General features: G+C 41.5%; 2 protein-coding genes across 2 annotated transcripts in view; both read right to left on the bottom strand.

Annotated features, from left to right (window-relative positions):
* The window catches only part of jmjd8 (jumonji domain containing 8), a 417822-nt gene that overhangs the window by 17995 nt on the left and 378766 nt on the right, over positions 1-21061 (bottom strand). The window lies entirely within an intron of this gene.
* LOC132842153 (uncharacterized) lies at positions 8269-13021 on the bottom strand. Its single transcript, XM_060864817.1, has 4 exons — positions 12733-13021; positions 12114-12598; positions 11929-12011; positions 8269-8420 (listed from the first exon to the last, which is right to left on the bottom strand). The coding sequence occupies exons 1-4, from the start codon at positions 12835-12837 to the stop codon at positions 8407-8409; spliced, it is 687 nt and encodes a 228-aa protein (XP_060720800.1). The 5' UTR covers positions 12838-13021; the 3' UTR covers positions 8269-8406.

Genomic DNA, 21061 nt, shown 5'->3' on the forward strand with positions numbered 1-21061 from the left:
ACCCGTTATGACACATTAAACTTTCCAGCAGGGTCAGATTGTCCTGAGGAAAACAGGAAGGTTAAAAGATTATATTAAACATGAATATAAATATTATTAAAAGGACTTTTCCAGATAGAGTTTATAAAAAGACATTTGTCCCAGATGTCCTATGGCAGTGAAGTGTGTTTGTTTCACCTATTTCATGTTCATTATTTCATGCTTTATCCAGTTAAACCTGATCCGTGTCTGAACAACTGTGACAGTATGACAGATAAGATGAGAGTTTACATTAATGCACATGTAGAATAATTAAAGTCATGGTTTGTGTATCGGTGAATACTAATGCAGTGCCAGTAGCTGGAAGTGTGTTGTAGCATAAATTAAAAGTTTGTTTAATTATATCTAAAACCTATTATTCCTGGAACCACTGGGGAAAAAATGTCACTCCCTCCCCCCACTTCCCTCTCGCTATCCCCCTTCCTTGACACCCTCCTTCAAACAACTACAACTATACTTAAACACTGTTTACTGTCATATCCTTCATCATCTATATCTCACTTTCCACTTTCATTGATATTACTGCTAAGTAATGCACTTATTACTGCACTTCTCTCTGGCTCTCAACGAAGGCGGTCGCATTTTCTCTCCCTCTCCTCCCCTCTACTTTCCCTGCTTTGCTTCTTTCGTCTCGTCTACTGTCTTATACTTTGAGAGACTCTCTCCGCACTGCTCTCCAAACTAAAATATCATGGATTTGATAAACTGGTCTCTCAATGCAATTGACACCATCTTCTCGACGAGAAGCTTGGGTTCGGGGGAACCTGACTGCCCTGCCGGAACGTTTGCAGCTGGCTATACGATGGACGCGTGGGAGAGGTGGCGGGTCGTGTGTCTGGCGGCTCTTTCTGTGGAGGACATTGAAGATATCTACCTATTCGGAACCATGATAACAGGAGTTCTGCTGATTGGATTAGGCATTGCCCTGGTTTATCGAGAGAATCAGAAAACGGTAACAGCTGTTCAAAATCTCCCAAAGCTGTCCGTCATGATCGATGCAGTGGGCAGAGCGGTCAGCACTGAGGCTGGGACTAATAACCGCAATATGGGTAACATCACGATGAAGCTCACTGCTTTGGATACTGTTTTGGTTAACATCATGGAGAAGCTCACTGCTTTGGAAAGAAAATCGGATCGATATGGAGACCAGAATGGACTAAGAGTGTAGTCGTGTAAATTGGAATGCGTCTACTCGCCCCAAGACTAAACAATCCTAATCTTATCTGCTTTCGGCTCCTCTCAACCAGCACTGGCCTCGGCCAAGGCCGCTGTTGGAACAACAATTCCCCCGGCAGAGCATTGCAGCGAGACGCTCTTGCGTTCCTTCCCCCACTTCTACAGACACCTGCTGATTGTTGACTGTCTTTGGGACTAATCAAGGTTGTCTCCATGGCAATTTGCTGTGTATCGCTATGACAATCTTGCGGACTGAGGCACACCAAGATTTGATGCCGGGAGCAACGACTCTCCAGGCCTACACTTACATACATACACACACACACACATACATATATAAAGATATGCACTCACCCCCCACCCCCCATCCCACGCCTTCGCCGCTTTGTACCGCCAGTCTGACAAGCGGGTCTGTGACCAGCGCCGAAAGGCCGCAGGACCTGATGGCTGCTTGCCTGTGCTGGATTACCTCCACCCCCCACTCCCCTCCCCTGTTGCAAGTCATGTGTTTATGGCGTACTGTTTATGTGCTTATGTTGCTGAGGTGTTTTTTTTCCTGTTCCCACACTGTACTCCCCTCCGGAGCATAGTCTGGGGGTTGTTGTTTTTTTTTCTCCTCCCTTCCCTCATGTTATGCTGTATCTCTTCTCAATCCCCTGTCTTCCTGTCCTGTCCTCCCCTTGTATTGTATGTATTGTATGTATGGGCAGGTTGATGGCTAATTTCGCTGGTACCTGTGACCAGTGACAATAAAGGCTACTACTACTACTACTACTACTACTACTACTAAGTATTTAACGTCGTGCCGTGCCGTTATCACCTAAATCACTTTTTCCGTATCACTCACAATACTATATCTATTTCTACAGAGGGTTCTTCAACTGGATGCAATGGAAAGACCCCATGAATACGTGTACATGGATGAAGCTGGGTTTAATTTCACCAAAAGGAGAAGGAGAGGCCGTAATGTGATTGGCCATCAGGCCATTGTTGGTGTTCCTGGGCAGCGTGGTGGCAATGTCACATTATGTGCTGCCATCAGCAATCATGGGGTTGTCCACCATCATGCCAACCTGGGGCCCTACAACACTCACCAGCTCCTCATTTTCCTCAATCGCATGCAAGATGCTCTGTTAGGGCAGCAGGATAAACATCCCATCTATGTTGTTGTTTGGGACAATGTGAGTTTTCACAGAGCCCTCCAGGTTAGAGAGTGGTTCAATATGAACCAAGGTTTTATCAATCTTTGCCTTCCACCGTACTCCCCTTTCCTAAACCCCATTGAGGAATTCTTCTCCTCATGGCGGTGGAAGGTATATGAATGCCAACCTTACACCAAAGTACAGTACATCTCCTGCAAGCCATGGGACTTGCCTGTGGTGACATATTTGTAGGGGCATGCCAAGCCTGGATACGGTATGCCAGGGGTTTTTTCCCCCATTGCCTGGCCAGACAAAATGTGGCCTGTCATGTGGATGAAGTCCTGTGGCCTGACCCAGTACGGAGACATGATGCTGTGGCTGAGTAATGCACTTATTTGTGTAAAAAACACAAATTAGAAGCAGGAAATTCTGAGCTCTCTCTCTCTCTCTCTCTCTCTCTCTCTCTCTCTCTGTCTCTCTGTCTGTCTCTCTGTCTCTCTCTCTCTCTCTCTCGCTCTGGGGTGAGATGACATTGTGTTGTTTTTCTAGAGTTTGTTCATATTTTACTGCCAAATCTAAAAGTCTCTCCAACTGTGTATTGTTCAGGATGGTAAAATTCTAGAGGCTCCACAAAAGCCTGCAGTTCACACTGACCATGTTCATGTTTGGCTTTGCAGATTCCTCTCCTCTGATTGGCCCTGGCAATGCTGTAGGCCTCCCTGTCTACAGATCTAAAGCAGGAGAAGTTTTGTTAAAACCTTTTGTAGAACAGATCTTAAGTTGCAGTGATTAAAATCCCCAACAACAATTAAGACTCTATCAGGATCCACTGTCTGCTGCAGATTGTTAACAGCAGCACTGAGTTTTTTCATAGCTTGTGTTAGCCTTAGCATCTGGGGTACATGCTATTACAACAATGTATATGAACTCACGTTCACACGTACTGTAAGAGCCTGCACTTAATTATTAGGTATTAAAGATCAGCAGAGCAGTGAGAAACAACAGTGATAGAGACATTGCACCATGTTTTGTTTACATAAATGTAAAAGCCCTCACCGCTGTTTTAACCTGTGCTGTTGCTTCTCTATCAGCCCTGAAGATGCTAAAGTGTGCTTCAGTTTCCAAGAAGATCATAATATTACAGTCAGTTATCAGTATCTGAGTGAGTGTATAAATTCTGATCTTGTCCAGTTTGTTCACCATGGAGCACACATTGGCAATAATGAAGGTGAACAATCAGCGACTAGCAGCCATCTGTGACTGAGAGAACAGCTCTAAGTAGAACACCACAAGAACATGCTGGGTCTGCTGTTTTAAACAGAGATTCACTCTCTAGTGTCATTTGCAAGAGCATTAAAAGCCAATACACATGTGCATAAAATAAATACACTAGGATGTTGTAAAAAAAAAAAGTTTGTTTAATGAAACCAATCTGTGTGTTAAGAGAGAAATAAACCCTGTGACAAGGTAATTGTGCTCCATGTTGCTTTTCTGAGTGCTGTATTTTTACTGTGTTTAAATATGAAAAAAAAACTTTTAAAAATTGAGTGCTTTTATTCAAACTGGTACAATAAAAAAATGAATATGACAAACAGGAGGGAAAAAAAGGAAAAACAGAACAATAATTTGTGGTGATGACTTGCAAAAATATTATTTTACTGTAAACACAGGAAAGGAGTTTGCCTAGGGTGCCGTGCCACTGGAATTCTATGCCCCAGATATCGTAGCTGGAAGCGTCCACTTCTATGACAAAGGGGATGTTGGAGACCAGACATTGCAGGAGGGAGTCAGATTTGTCATTCCCTGGATGCTACTGTAGGTTGGCACATAATAATGAAGTGAGTGGGGTGGAGGTGGATTGAAGTGTGACAAATTCACAATTGATTTGGAACACCAATGATGTTACAAAATAAATTACTTCTACATATATTTTAGTTGATCATAGTATAAATATTGGAGGTTTGTAATTGCTAGTTCTATTATATATAATATAATATCTGAAATAACACACACACACACACACACACACATTCTTTGAAACTATTATGTATTCATTTTATATATATATATATATATATATGACTGTAGCCACTAAACCACCAGGCTAAGATTGCAAAATATTATTTTACTGTAAATGACTGAGCGCTTTAGGGGACTTTTTTGTTAATAAAAGCATTCTGTAAGAGATAATAGATGGCTAAAGACAGTGAAGAACATTTACGCTTAGGTCAGAGGTTTTCCCCTACAACACTTTTACTTTCTGTTTCAGAGTAAGATGATTCAGCTTTCGTATGTAATGTAGACTCGGAGACAGGAGATGTGAAATCGATATGTGCTGTTTATTGAACACAGTGGACACACACACACACACACACACACACACACACACACACACACACACACACACACAAGACCCAAACAGCAGAAATGATCCTTTCAGAATCTCAGAGCTCACTTTCCTTCACTGATAATACTAAAATAACAACTACATTAGACAGTAGATAATGTATAAGAACCTTCTCCACACACACACACACACACACACACACACGCACACACACACATTCTTTGAAACATTTATTTATTCATTATATATGTGACATGATTGTAGCCACTAAACCACAAGGCTCACATTGCCGATTAAAACGAGGAAATTCTGAGCTGTGTCTCTGTCTGTCTCTCTCTCTCTCTCCCTCTCTCTCTCTCTCTCTCTCCCTCTCTCTCTCTCTCTCTCTCTCTCTCTCCCTCTCTCTGGGGTGAGATGACATTGTGTTGTTTTTCTAGAGTTTGTTCATATTTTACTGCCAAATCTAAAAGTCTCTCCAACTGTGTATTGTTCAGGATGGTAAAATTCTAGAGGCTCCACAAAGGCCTGCAGTTCACACTGACCATGTTCATGTTTGGCTTTGCAGATTCCTCTCCTCTGATTGGCCCTGGCAATGCTGTAGGCCTCCCTGTCTACAGATCTAAAGCAGGAGAAGTTTTGTTAAAACCTTTTGTAGAACTGATCTTAAGTTGCAGTGATTTTATTCATAGCTGTGTTAGCCTTAGCATCTGGGGTACATGCTATTACAACAATGTATATGGGCTCACGTTCACACGTACTGTAAGAGCCTGCACTTAATTATTAGGTATTAAAGATCAGCAGAGCAGTGAGAAACAACAGTGATAGAGACATTGCACCATGTTTTGTTTACATAAATGTAAAAGCCCTCACCGCTGTTTTAACCTGTGCTGTTGCTTCTCTATCAGCCCTGAAGATGCTAAAGTGTGCTTCAGTTTCCAAGAAGATCATAATATTACAGTCAGTTATCAGTATCTGAGTGAGTGTATAAATTCTGATCTTGTCCAGTTTGTTCACCATGGACACACATTGGCAGGTTAAACACTTGGTAGTGCTGGTCTGTGTAGTCCGTGGCCCTCAGAGTTTCCCCCATCTTTGTTTACAGTCTCTGCACTGGCGTCAGACTCTTCTGTTCAAAACATAGAGCTCACTGTGTTGTGGCTTCCTTAGAACTGTTACATCAACATAACCTTCATGTGAGTGTTTGTTCTGACGCTTTCATTTGTTTCTTCACTGTTCAGGTCCTGCCATGATGATTAGTGGTGCAGTTGAAATGGATCAGCAAACCTGTCCAAGTGGCTCAAGAGAAGTGAAGAAAGTCTGAGAATGAGACAAGCTGAAGCAGATGTGTGAAGGAATCCAGGTGAAGAAGCTGATAAGAGTCTGTAGCTGAGTTTTAGGAGAAAGTGTAAAGTCCACTCAATCCTCTGCGGGTCCTGAGAAGTAAGGTAAGAGTGGCTGAACATCAGACTCGCAGATTCATCCTCGAGGAGCCTGTGATGAAGATCATGTAGGATGTGATGAAGGTGATAGAAGAGATCACAGGGGAATTAACCCCTCTATGGCAATGACCTGCCAAGACTCATCGATCAGATGAAGGTGAACAACAAACGACTGGCAGCCACCTGTGACTGAGAAAACAGCTCTAAGTAGAACACCACAAGAACATGTTGGTTCTGTTGATTTAAACAGAGATTCATTCTATAATGGATATTCTGCAGTGTCATTTGCACGAGCATTAAAAGCCAGTACACATTTGTGTAAAATAAATACACTAGGATGTTGTAAAAAAAATATTTTTGTTTAATGAAACCAATCTGTGTGTTAGGAGAGAAATAAACCCTGTGACAAGGTAATGGTGCTCCATGTTGCTTTTCTGAGTGCTGTATTTTTACTATTTAAATATGAAAAAAAAAACTTTTAAAAATTGATGCTATAAAGAGGAAAAACAGAACAATAATTTGTGGCGATGACTTGCAGAATATTATTTTACTGTAAATGACTGAGCTCTTTAGGGGACTTTTTGTTAATAAAAGAATTCTGTAAGAGATAACAGATGGCTACAGACAGCGAAGATGATCTCATGCTTAGGTCAGAGGTTTTCCCCTACAACACTTTTACTTTCTGTTTCAGAGTAAGATGATTCAGCTTTCTTATGTAACGTAAAGTCGGAGACAGGAGATGTGAAATACATATGTGCTGTTTATTGAACACAGATTGAACAAATCCAAAACAGTCGAGAAAACAGACAAAAGTCCCAAAATACAGCAAAGACAATATGTGGGGAAAACATCCAAAAAAAGTTAGGCAACAATATACGTGAGTAAAAGTAACAAAACCAAATCGGTACACAGGCAAACAATGAAAGGCTTGGTATGCAAATATATGCAGTACTTCATGATTATGGCTTAAGAGCAACCCAGAAGTGTCCCTTGACCAGGACATCACTCAATATTCAGGGGGTAGCTCCGGCTGGTGGGGCAGAGGGGGAATTGCCTTAGCTGTTTTCATAGATGTCAGGAGACCCTTTAGGGGCACCAGCTTGCAGGCCTTAAAAAAAAGCGGTCCACTGCTACCATGATGGCAGTGTAGCCATGATAGTTTTGGGGATCCGTGATGAAGTCGATTGTGAAGTTGGACAATGGGTGTCGAGATAAGGGGAGTGGTTATAAACAGGCGACAGGGAAGCTGACATGATCTCTTCATTTAAGCACTGATGGGTCAGGACTCAACATAGTTCTTGCAAAAAGTGTTCTGAACCATCTTTGTTGTATGGTGGAGTCCTGGATGTCCTGAGCTCAGTGCAGTTTGTACACACTGGGTGACTCTCTGCTGGATGTCAGGGAGAACATACTGTTTGGTCAGCAGACATACTGGGGGAGAAGTTTTGTTAAATTGGCCACATTGTATTTCCTCCATGATATCCCACCGGACGGGAACGATGAAAATGGAGGGTAGAAGGATGGGTTTAGGCATCAGGGTTTTGTCAACTGGATCATAGCAGCAAGTGAAAAAAAAATATATATTTGTGGTCATTAATGATTTAGTTGCGTTTGACTGGGAAAACATTAATGAAATAATTATAAAATCACTCAGTGGCCAAGGACCTAAATACATTGCAGATATGCTCACTGAATATAAACCAAACAGACCACTCAGATCATTAGGATCGAGTTAGTTAGAAATACCAAGGGTTCACACCAAACAAGGGGAATCTGTTTTTAGCCATTATGCTGCCCGTAGTTAAAATCAGCTTCCAGAAGAGATCACATGCTAAAACATTTACACATTTAAAAATAGACTCAAAACTCATCTGTTTAGCTGTGCATTTTCTGAATGAGCACTGTGCTACGTCCAAACTGATTGCACTATGTATAATCCTTTCCTCTTTTTAATTGTTTTAATTTAATTTTAAATCAATTTTTAAATCATTTAATTTTTTTTAATTCTATGTTTTATTGTTGTGATTATTGTATTTTTGATGATTTAACTTTATTTTATATAAAGCACTTTGAATTACTATTGTGTATGAAATGTGCTATATAAATAAACTTGCCTTGCCTTGAAAAGTATGCACAGGGAAGGAGTTTACCTAGGGTGCCGTGCCACCGGAATTCTATGCCCCAGATATCGCAGCTGGAAGCGTCCACTTCTATGACAAAGGGGATGTTGGGGACCAGACATTGCAGGATGGAGTCAGATTTATTATTCCCTGGATGCTAGGTTGGCACATAATAATGAAGTGAGTGGGGTGGAGGGGGATTGAAGTGTGACAAATTCACAATTGATCTGGAACACCAGTGATGTTACAAAATAAATTACTTCTACATATATTTCAGTTGATCATAGTATAAATATTGGAGGGTTGTAATCGCTAGTTCTATTATATATATATAATATCTGAAATAACACACACACACACACACACTGTTCTTTCGGACAGTTCGTTTTAATGAACCAGTTCAATAATCCAGTTCACCAGTTCTTTTACGTCCTGACGTAATGACGTAATTCACAATTACGTAATGACGTAAATTCCTTCATCCCGCCGCTGCCAGCAGATATTAATACAATCAATTTAACACATTTTTTGTAATCATAACTTTAGTTGAATACGTTTCTTACATTAAAATTTTGCAACTAAAACACCCAGTACAGGCACTGATGTGCAAACGTGGCTGTTTTACGTGTCTTAAAAGATACAGTATAAAGTTAATAAACTAATCTTCATCAACTTAGAAAAAATTTACAAAAAAAAGCATACTTTTAAAATGTTTCTTTCGCTCCATCAGTTGTTTCAAAAACTAATGCAACTGAGTTAAACACTCATACGTTGATAAGACATTAAATCATAACCATTTACGTTTGTTGCTCTGTCAGTTCAGTAATTCGACGGGGCGGTGCTAAGATGGCGGGTTGAGCAGTCGTGTTTTCCGAGGCTTATTATAGTTGTTCCCAAAAGTTTGACTAAAGAGAGTAATTCCAACAGCTTATGTCAAGATGTCTGCACAAAAATTGATTAAAGCTGCCAAGTTGAAATTAGACCCCAAAGGTAAAGTTCTGATGCCTAATATAGAAAAGAAAGATGAGGCCAGAGAAACGGAGCACAACTACGCGATGGAGGTTACTGTGCTAAATAAAAGAGAACAAGGTGCTAGCTCCTTAAGCCAACAGCCAAAGAGAGAAGATTGAAATTTCTAACGAAACCATTCTGGAGGCAATTTTAAATCTGGAAAAAGGGTGGACGAGAAGTTGGCGGATTTGAGTGAACAAGCCAAGCAGAGTAGCGCCATGATTGCAAGCTTAAAGAAGGCGATTCAGTTCAACACGGAAGAGGTAAATGAGTGCAAGAAATGAGTAAAGGACTTGGAGACACAAAATGAACATCTGCGCAAGGACAATTGTGATCTTAAGGAGAGAGTGAGAGAACAAGAAAGATATAGAATGAGGTGGTGTCTCCGTATCAAAGGCATAGAAGAGAAAAAAGACGAAGATATCGGATGACATGTCATCCAGTTACTCAGTAAAATTGCACCTGAGATGAACGCAAAAATGGATGAGGCTGTTAAACTGGAGGGTTCACCATCTAGGAGAATGTTGTGATCTATAGTGTCGAATGCTGCACTCAGGTCAAGTAGAACTAATAGTGACATTATCAGGGAGCACCCTGTTTTTTCTCGGCGCCCTGCCCGCTCAGAGCTCATCGCCAGCGTACTGATTGCGCACACCTGTCCCTCATCACACACACTATATAACCACCGCACTCGCTCCACTCCAGCGTCCGTTATTGTTTTCTGTGTTCAGTGTGTTTGCTCTGCCTGCATTATTCATTAAACTCTGTTTTGCTGGTGCTTCGGCTTCCGCCTCCCTCACTATCGCCTAACAGACATACAGTCTTTGTCTGAAGCTAAGTACAGGTCATTTGTGACTTTCACAAGTGCAGTTTCTGTGCTATGGTGGGGCCTGAAACCTGATTGAAACTCTTCAAAGATATTGTTCTCCTGTAAGAAGGAGCTCAGTTGAACAGACACAAACTTTTCAAGTATTTTAGACATAAATGGAAGGTGTGAAATAAGTCTGTAATTTGATAGTTCATTTAGAAATAAATTAGGTTTTTTGATGAGTGGCCTAATAACTGCAGACTTGAAAGATTTAGGGACGTAACCTAAAGATAACGAGGAGTTAATGATATTAAGGAGAGGCTCACCGGCTTTATTTAACACTTCTTTCAGTAATTTAGTTGGAATGGGGTCTAGTGAACAAGTCATGTCATGTACTTGTAAAGCAATGTAGTTGTGTGTCTAGAGCCTTAGGTGACACTGGGTCACTAGAAGCTCTCATATGTTGAGTGTCACCTATTTTACTCCTGATACTTTTGATTTTATCAGTGAAGAATCTCATAAAATCCTCACAACTGAACTGTGATGGAATAATAGTGTGTTCAGATTTTTGTTTTTTTGTTAATCTAGTCACTGTGTTAAATAAAAAACTAGGATTGTTCTGGTTATTTTCTATGAGTTTGCTCAGGTGCTCAGAGCCCTGGCAGCTTTTAGAGCCTGTCTATAGTTGGACATACTTACCTTATACACAATACTAAAAACCTCTAATTTAGTTTTTCTCCACTTTCGCTCGAGGTTACAGGTTGTTTCTCTCTTGAGGGTGTGAGTATGACTATTATACCATGGTGCAAGCGCTTTATCTCTAATCTTCTGTAATCTGATTGGGGCAACAGTGTCTAATGTGCTAGTGAATATAGTGTCTATGGTGTTAGTCATTACATCTACATCTAGATCGTCTGTGTTTAAGGGTACAGTAAGAAGTCCAGACAGATCAGGCAGGTTATTTGTGAATCTGTCTTTAGTGGTCAGAATATTAGTTCTACCGAGTCGATAACGTGGTGAGACACAGTTAGTCTGTTCTACAGGTAGTGTGTACATTATGAGATAATGGTCTGTGATATCATCACTTTGAGGTATGATATCTATATCAGTGACATCTATTCTGTGTGATATTATTAAATCTACTGTATGATTACGGTGAGTTGCTCTAGTGACGTTTTGTTTAAGCCCAAGTGAGTTTAGTAAGTCCATGAATGTGAGTCCTAACGCATCGTTTGTGTCGTCAACATGAATGTTAAAATCTCCTACAATTAATGCTTTATCAAAGCTAACCAATAGGTCTGACAGAAAATCTGTGAATTCTCTAAGAAAATCGGTGTAGGGCCCTGGGGGTCTATACATGGTCGCTAGCGCAAGAGACATCGGGGATTTTTTCGTGTGCATGTGCGATAGTGTAACATTGAGGACGAGCAATTCAAAATAGTGGCGACACCACCTCCACGAGCAGTCTGACGAGGCTCGTGCTTATAGGTATATCCTGATGGTGTAGACTCATTTAGACCGATGTAGTCATTTGGTTTAATCCAAGTTTCGGTAAGGCACAGTGCAGTCTATTTTCTGAGATTATTTCATTTACGATAAGTGCTTTGGGTGCAAGTGGTCTAATGTTCAGAAGCCCAAACTTTAGGAACTGATTTTGTTTGTTTCTTTGGCGTTTTTCTGGTCTAATTACAGTAAGATTATTTCGAGAACATCTCACATAATTACTTTTGAATCTCACTGCTCGGGGAACAGACACAGTTTCTATGGGGTGAGATATGTGTGCATTTGTGTCAATGTGTTGAGGTGAAGGATGGCTGTTGAAATTTAAATTTAAAGTGTAGCTTACCAGTCAGAAGGTGTGCAGCGCCCTGGTCCAAGAGGATCTCCACTCCAACTCTGCTGGGGTGCAGGCCGTCAGTGCGGAACAGCCTAGGACGTTCCCAGAAAACATTCCAATTATCGATAAAGAATAGATTCTGAGCCTGACACCATGACTGAAGCCATTCATTAAAAGCGAAAAGTTTACTGAACCTTTCAATTCCTCGCTGGTATGCTGGAAGTGGTCCGGACACGATGATCCTCGCCGTGGGCGCTGTGCTGCGAGCCGTCTCCACCAGGGTCTTGAAGTCTCTCTTCGGGATCTCCGACTGCCTCAGGCTGGTGTCGTTCGAGCCGGCGTGAAGAACCACAGCTCCGATGTTTCTGCTCCCGACCCTAGGTACCTGTGCAGCGACATCAAGAACATGGGCACCAGGTAAGCAGTGAGTGCGAGCCTTACCTTTAGCCACAGTAGCACGAACGTGGCGGATGATGGAGTCTCCGATGATCACAGTGTCACGGGCCGTCTCGCGAAGCGGTTCCGGGTGGGGATCTCGAAGACCAGCAGTGGTGGTGGTGGTGGGGGGGTCCTCGACCGGGGCCCGGCACGTGTCCTCCACTGCTGCACCCGGGATATGCGGTGCCCTGGTGCTGGAGTGAACTGCGCCTGGCCAGACCACTTCCTGGGTGCGTTGGGCCTGGACAGGGAAACACACGGAGTAGAGGTGGAGGGAGTAGTAATTACATGCCGGGAGTTTACCTGAGACAGGTGAGCGGCCGACCGGGGAGCTTCCAGCGCAGCTTTCCGCTCCCGCAGCTCGGCCTGCTTCACCGGTAGGTCGCGGATCTGCTTCTCCACGGCCTCCAGCTCCAGTTCCACCGAGTGCAGCTCGAACGTGTCCTCACCTGCACTCAAAGGCAGAGACGTAACCGACATGATGTTATATAGCAAGTACAACAGAGATAATTGGTGTGAAAAAGTGTACTAGCGGTACTCGGACCAACAGGCTAGTTATGCTAGCCGGCTAGGGGCGGACGCTGGGAAAACAAATAAATAGGATGTAGCGATATCAAAACGTATATCGAGCGATTAATTCTAGGTTTAAGATGTATTGCCGATGTGTTCGCCCTGTGTAAAAAATAGGGAGTCAGAGTGTAGTGTGTACTAGCGGAACCGGGCTAACAGGCTAGCGATGCTAACCAGCTAGCAGTGGGCGCTGGTAAAACAAACTTAATAAAGGTATCAAAGGGTGAGGCGTTAAAGTATAACTCAAGATAAATTGGAATTGAGTAAAAATACTCAGCCAAGCAAACAAATGCGATGCACAAACAATTCAAACACCACGTTATATGACCGTATATGCTACAATCTAACTGCAACACAACACAACCATACGTTGCCTACCCGGTGGCTAAGGCTGTCAGCGAGCCCCCACTGTCATCATTAATGCAGGTTCAGTGGACCTGGTTCAGTATGGCATAACACAAAACCAACAATCTAACCGCAGCACAACCATACGTGCCTACCCGGTGGCTAAGGCTGTCGGCGAGCCCCCACTGTCGTCGTTAATGCAGGTTCAATGGCCCCCAGTTCCGTATGGCATAACACAAGACTAAAAAAGAATTCAAGGACAGCTACAAGCTCACAACTTGGAAGATGCGAGAGCTCCAAATCTGCCACTGCTACACGCTGCTGCTGCTGCTACACCAAGTATTTTAAAGTATACTTCTCAATCTACAATGTCTAAAGCTCCACTAACGGATCATTGCTTTATAGATCTTGTTTTAGAACCTAAATTTAAGCAGTTTAGAAACAAAGGCTACTGGAAGTTCAATGCCTTTCTTTTACATTTGAATCTTAAAAAATGTGAAATGTTAACATTACATGACTTCCCGTTACAGTCATTATTTGATATACAAATCAAGAGGGAAGTTAAATATTCAGGGATAATTATTTCTAAAGAAATGTAAATCTATACTAAATAGATGGCTACAGAGGGAACTTTCAATCTTTGGAAGAGTTCTTTTGTCTAAAATGGATACAGTAGTTTGTCCAGATTAATCTACCCAGCCTTCTCCTTGCCCATATCGACATGAATGATTAAAGTAATAAATAGGGTGAATTTTAATTTTATTTGGAGGAATAAATGTCATTATATAAGAAAGGATGATATGATTAAAAATTATGAAGAAGGTGGTGTGAATGCGATTGATTTTGACATTATGAATGGGGTTTTGAAATTGAAGTGGCTAAAGTCCTTTATTCAAAATAGTCACTCATTTTGGTTTATTGTCCCCAATGCAATTTTTAGCAAATTGGGTGGAATACAATTTTTTTACGCTGCGACTTTGAGTGTACCTCGCTACCAGTTAAACTTTCAACCTTTCATTAGCAAGTGCTGCTGTATTGGAGACTATTGTTTAAACATAACTTCACTCCTCACAGCACTCCAGTTTGGAATAACAGGTATATAAGTTTCGGCAGAAAATCTGTATATTTTGAGGAATGGAAAGCCAAAGGGATTTGGGCGGTGGCCCATTTCTTAGATGATAATGGAAATTTGTTACTGTACAGAGAATTTTGTGAGAAATACCAACGGCAGTGCTCTGTTAATGTTTACAATAGAATGATTAGAGCTATTCCAATTGTTGTAAGATTTTGTTCTCCAAGGTCTCCCCAGAATTGAGACAGCTCTCCTTAGAAGGTTGTGACTTTTGTGACAAAAAATGCACAAACAGAGTCATTAGAAAACTAATTTTACATGCTTATTATATAATAAATTTTTTTGTGCAACAAATTTTTTTTTATACAATATTTATTTTGTGAAACAAATATTGAGAATTTAGAGCATGTGTTCTTTTGTGATACAAAATGCAACCTTGCAACCTTGTGATGCAACCTTTTTGGAGAGATATGCAAAACTGGTTATAGTTTAGGGAGGTTGAACTCTCTCCCTGTTGAGAATTCTTTGTAGCAGGGTGGGGGGAGCTTTGTCTCCACAGCTGTGTTAAATTGTTAATTAGTGGCTCTTTGTTCAGTGTGGTATCCAGCAGCTCATGGGGAGATTCAGAGTTGATGAGTGCTTGAATTTATAAGTTTATATTATCTCAATTTCTGTATTTCTTTAAATATATTTAAGTTATGTAATGCTTAGTATTATTGTTTGCTTCATATTTGTAATCTTTGTGATTGATTGATTTTGTTATGTGTTTAAATTCTAAAATGTTGTTTTCTTGATTTAGATACCATACAACTCTGGTCTCATGATTGCTTGAAAATAAAAGGTTAAGGAACTGGATTATTTGGAGCTTCTGTGTTTTAATGGGCACACCATCCTGGTAGCACTTTGCCTGAACTAGTCTCTATCCTTATCAGTAGTTTACATGGTCCTTCAAGCCGGATCCGGTTGCTAGGATGGATAAAGATGATGTGGTGAGACCTAAACGGACAATCAGACCTCCTAAATGGCATCAAGATTATTTACTCACTCAGCCAAGTGTACCAGCCTGTACACAAGGACAAATGCATTCTGATCATGTGTCTGTGGAGAGGACAGAATGAGCTTCCATATCTGATACTCGGGCTGAGATGAGAATTCTGTTTGAGGATGTCCAACAAATTAAGGGAATGTTATCAGAACTGGGACAGTCAATGAGAGCTATGCAGCTAAGAGGCCAAAGTTCTCTTCCTTTTCTATTAGTTCTGATTACAGTTCTACTAAAGCATCTCCTGTGATTAACCAGACTAAGGAGGATGATATTAATCAAGTTCCTCTTGTCCTTGAATTGGGTGAATGTCTAAGACAACATGAGGTAAACAGAGATATTGATCCATCCATTACCTCCTTGACTTAGTAGACAAAGTACAGTACTCTCCCTCCTCCACCACGATCTATGTTGCCTACACCATTGCCACCAGATGGAAGAGCGACATTAGAGATTGGTTCCTCACAGTGTCTTAATTTACCTATGGTAAATGAGTCTGCTAATTCTGTTCACTTAAGGGCACAGCCTTCGGCAAATCCTGTTGTCATGAATACGAGTCAAGTTCAGTCTGGTAATGGTCTCCCTTGGCCATCTTTACACCAAAGTGTTGAGGCTGACCATATTTTCTTTGAAGGGCTTTTAGGGCGGTGGTGTAAGGCTGAGGATCATGAGCATATGCAAGAGCTAAATGACTAGCAGAATCCAACTTTAAGTGATCCAAAAGTTACATCAACAGCCATTAAATCCAGTTCATCTGTGTAATGATCAAGCAATACCGAGCTATGGGCCTATTTCTAGTCAGATGCAGAGTAATGCATGTTTTCCATGGATGCTCCCAAATTATCCGGCCCCCTTTCCTTCTTTTGTGTTGTATCCACCTTATGGTTCATTTGTCCATCCAAGTCATGCTTTTTCAATGTCAGTACCCTCATATAGTCAAGCTCCTTCTATGCCACCAGCTCAAATTACAGCAGGTGCTCCTTTTCAGGGGCTTCCAAAGACGGCTAGTAGCAGTAATAATCCCCTATCTCAGATGTTGTCAGGTTCTCCACCAATAGTCCAGATTGGACATTCAAATGCAAGTCAGCCTATATCAGAATGTGTTCAGACATCTTCAGCAGTGGGCCCTCCGAGTCTCTGCAGTGGAAAGACCATCATTTCCGTATTTCAAAGCGGATGATCCTCTAGAATTTGTAATGCTAAATATGGCATTGAAAAATTTGCTGCCTGTTGAGGAAACTGAACAATATAAATATCATATTCTTTTGGATCACTTAAAGTTGGATTCTGCTCGTCATTTAGCTCTTGCATATGCTCATGATCCTCAGCCTTACACCACCGCCCTAAAAGCCCTTCAAAGAAAATATGGTCAGCCTCAACACTTGGTGTTACGGGAAATAGCTTCTATTCAGAGCTTATCAGTCATTCGTTCTGACAGTTTGCACTACGAGTCCAGGCCTTAGTAGGCATGCTTCAGTCATGGGGACAGAATGAAGGAGCTAATGAATTGGCATGTGCTTCTCATGTTCGCCAACTTTTAAGTAAACTTCCAGCAAATCATGTGTCCAACTTTGCTAGACATGCTCGAGCTGTTTGGCCAGATGTCCCTTATAATTTGGTGGATTTTGCAAAATGGCTAGAGGAAGAAGCAGAATGCCAAAGCTTGGTGGTGCAAGTATCTGACCAGTCTAAAGGAGTGACAAAGTTTCAAAGTGGAGATGGGAGACCTTCTATAGCTACCTTCTTGCAGGGTATTAATCAGGAGGGAAATGGGAAGCCGTATGGAATAGTTAATCAACTTGACAATTCAGATAGCAAGCAACCTTTTGTGGAAGAACCCATCATTTGAATCAGTGTCCTGAGTTCTTACAGTTTGATGTAAATGCAAAGAGAAAATGGATCTTGGACAACAATCGTTGTTGGAGATGTGGACGGACACATCATTTAGGAGTCCTTCATGAAGTTAATGCTGGTAAATCTGACTCTGGCATATTCTACTTAAGTAAACTCGTCTAGGCATACTCGCATACTCGTCTAGGATGGGTATTACAAGGACCCATTTCATTAGTGCAAGAGACAAGTTCTGTCTTTCAGTGTCACTTCTTAGCTTCTTCATCTAAGGATCAGCTACACATGGCTGTAGAAAGAATGTGGCAAGTGGATGTAATTCCATATGTCCAGATGTCAAAGAATACTCACCGGTCAAGGCAAGATCAGGAGGCTCTTGAATGTTTGGAGAAGAGAACAGAACGAGTTTAGGTAACTGGGGTGGCAAGATATGCTACTCCCTTACTTCGAGCTAAACATGCACCTGAATTGTATGCCTCTTTGCAATCAGTTCTGCCAGCATTACGTCGTACAGAGCACCAGCTCATAAGAAATCCAGAACAGGCAGCAATATATAACCAAGAGATTCAAAGGTTAGAGCAAGCTGTTTATGTGAAGAAACTAACTCCAATGGAAATAACTTCTGATGAATCTTGGTATATTCCACATCATTTAGTTGAACATAATGGAAAACATTGTTTAGTCTTTGACTGTTCCTACAAATACAAAGGTGAAAGTTTGAATTCTATCTTATTACCTGGTCCTACCTTATGTCCTTCTCTTCTGGGAATTCTGCTTCGATTCAGAGAACATCAAATTGCAATTAGTGGTGATATTCGGGCCATGTTTCATCAGGTTCGATTTTTGCCATCAGACAAGCCCCTGTTACGCTTTCTATGCAGGAATATGAACAGAGATCTTCCAGTTGAAGTGTATGAATGGCAAGTTTTACCATTTTGTACTACATCTAGTCCTTGTTGTGCTATTTATGCCCTTCAAAGACATGTCCAGAGCCTATCAAATACCCATCCAGAAGTTCAATCTTCAGTTCTTACCTCCTTTTATGTGGATAATTGTTTGCAGAGTTTCCCTACTCTCTGTGAAGCAAAGGAAATGATCACAAAACTGTGTTCTGTACTGCTTGAAGGAGGCTTTGAGATCAGACAATGGATTAGTAATAATCCATCAGTGATTAACCACTTACCTGCTGAAGCACGTTCCCCTCAAACAGTTATGGCTGAGCCATGATTGTAAGGACTCATGTGAAGGCATTCTTGGTATGAGCTGATATTGATATTGATAATGCAGGATACTCTGGGATATAAGCATCGCCCTGTGAAATATAAGAGCTTGACGTTATGAATCCTGTATCGTATTCTTGCCCGGCAGTATGATCCTTTAGGCTTCATAATTCCCTTTACTACCGGTGCTAAGATTCTGCTACAGCAATTGTGGACTAAACCTGCACGAGGATGGGATGATCCAGATATTCCTGAAAGTATTAAAGCAAAATGGACAGCCTGGGAAAGGGAACTTCCAAATTTGGCCAAAATCCAAATTTCTCGATGGTATGGGTCAGTTGGAGTAAGTGAAGAGACAGCTGTGAGGGAACTACACATATTCTGTGACGCCTCAGAGCAGGTTTATGGAGCTGTTGCTTATCTTTGTCTGTCAGATGGTGATAGAATTCATACCTCCTTTGTTATGGCACTATCCAGGGTAGCTCCAAAAAAGACAATTTCTGTTTCACGCTTGGAATTATGTGCTGCTCTGTCTGGATCTCAGTTGGCAAATCTCCTAATAAAGGAGCTTTCTGTGCCCATTCATCAAGTCACCCTCTGGTCTGATTCGACTACAGTTTTAACCTGGATCTGCTCTGAGTCTTGTTGTTATAAGGTGTTGGTGGCTAACCGTATAACAGAGATTTTGGAGCATACGACACCTGAGCAGTGGCAATATGTGGATACTGGAAATAATCCAGCTGATAACATTACTAGAGAGAAAAAACTTGTAGAGCTAACTCCCACTAGTTGTTGGTTCCAAGGTCCCCCTTTCCTTACCTTATCTCCTCATCAGTGGCCAAAGTCCTTAAGTCTATCTTCCAATGATGTGTCATTTGAATTGATAAAATCTTTGTTTTGTGGCCAAACCCAAGTTGACTTGACTCTTTCTAAGTTGAATCCCTCTCAGTTTAATACTTGGGCAGAGCTGATCACACATACAATCAAGGACTTCTCACCTGGCTCATCGTCAGAAAACAAACTGAGTCAGACTCAGGCAGAGTTATTACTCCTTCGTTTTGCACAAGAAGAGGATTTTTCTGAGGATTACAAGTTACTCAAATCAGGTCAGGATGTTCCTAAACAGAGTCGACTTGCTGAATTAGCCCCTAAATATGACCCTGTTGTACGCCTTATAAGAGTGGGAGGTCGTCTTCGTCAAAGTAAGGAGTTGGAGTCAGATGTGATCCATCCCATCATTTTGCACATTTGCCTCTTGCACATTCCTGTGTATCTTAATATTTAAGACTACAGTTTAATGCACATATGCACATTGCCTCTTGTACATCCCTGTGTATCTTATATTTATAACTACAGTTTACTTTCATGCACATTATTTTCCATTCTACAGTATACATATTTTTATATTTTATTCTTATATCTTCATTGTTTACTTTTATCTCATTCTGTCATTGTTGTGTTTTTTCTAATAAATGCAATGTCCACGGAGCGGACCTGACTCACATTTCACTGCTGGTTATATATGCCCTATATAATTGTGTATGTGACAAATAAAAACCTTGATTCTTGAATCTTGAATCATCTTTTGGGGCGGGGCTAGTTTAGGAGTTTAGGAGCCTGATGGCCTGGGGGAAGAAACTCCTCCTAAGTCTCTCGGTTTTTGCCATCAGGCTACAGAAGCGCTTACCAGATGGCAGTAAAGTGAAAAGATGGTTATTGGGGTGGATTGAGTCCTTGATGATTTTAGTAGCTCTGTTTTTGCAGCGTTTGAGGTAGACGTCCTGCAGAGAGGGGAGAGCAGACCCTGTGATGCACTCAGCTAAGCGCACAACTCTCTGCAGGGCTTTGCAGTCTTGACTGGAGCTGTTCCCATACCACACTGAGATACACTGAGTCAATACACTTTCTATGGCCCCTGAATAAAAAGTTTTCAGGATTGCTTGTGAGACCCTGAATTTTCTCAGCTGTCTCAGAAGGTGCAGTCTTTGCCTGGCTTTATTAACCTGTGTTTGAATGTGGGCAGTCCAAGTCAGGTCCTCTGAGATGTTTACACCGAGGTACTTGAAGCTGCTCACCCTCTCCACAGGGGTCCCACTGATCATAAGAGGAGTATAGGGCTGCTGTTGTCTCTTCCTGAAGTCCATAATCAGCTCTTTAGTTTTCAGAGTTTTTCACAGCTTTAGACAATTTTCCTGGCACCATGATGTTAGAGTCTCTGTACCTCATCTAGGTATGCGATCTCATTGTTGTTGTGAATGAGCCCCAGAACCACAGTATCATCAGCAAATTTGGTAATAGATGTGGAGCTGTGGGAAGATATGCAGTCATGTGTGTAGAGAGAGTAGAGCAGGGGGCTCAGTACACAGCCTTGTGGGGCTCCTATGTTCAGGGTGATGGAGCTGGAGGTGTACTGGCCTACTTTCACCACTTGAGGTCTGCCGGTGAGGAAATTAAGAATCCAACTGCAGAGTGAAGAATTCAGGCCAAGGTCCATGAGTTTAGAAGTCAGCTTGATGGGGACTATAGTACTGAAAGCTGAGCTAAAGTCGATAAATAGCAGCCTTACATAGTTCCTATTATTGTTGTCAATGTGTGTGAGAGAAGAGT

The sequence above is a fragment of the Tachysurus vachellii genome, chromosome 3 (assembly GCF_030014155.1).
Source record: "Tachysurus vachellii isolate PV-2020 chromosome 3, HZAU_Pvac_v1, whole genome shotgun sequence".
Classification (NCBI taxonomy): Eukaryota; Metazoa; Chordata; class Actinopteri; order Siluriformes; family Bagridae; genus Tachysurus; species Tachysurus vachellii.

What these genes read in the sequence shown, in the direction of transcription:
- LOC132842153 (XM_060864817.1), bottom strand. Translation starts at nt 12,837, where the DNA reads ATGTCGGTTACGTCTCTGCCTTTGAGTGCAGGTGAGGACACGTTCGAG. An exon ending in AGCAGATCCGCGACCTACCG is followed by an intron (nt 12,599 to 12,732) that starts GTGAAGCAGGCC and finishes TTCCCTGTCCAG; the next exon opens with GCCCAACGCACCCAGGAAGT. An exon ending in TACCAGCGAGGAATTGAAAG is followed by an intron (nt 12,012 to 12,113) that starts GTTCAGTAAACT and finishes GGAACGTCCTAG; the next exon opens with GCTGTTCCGCACTGACGGCC.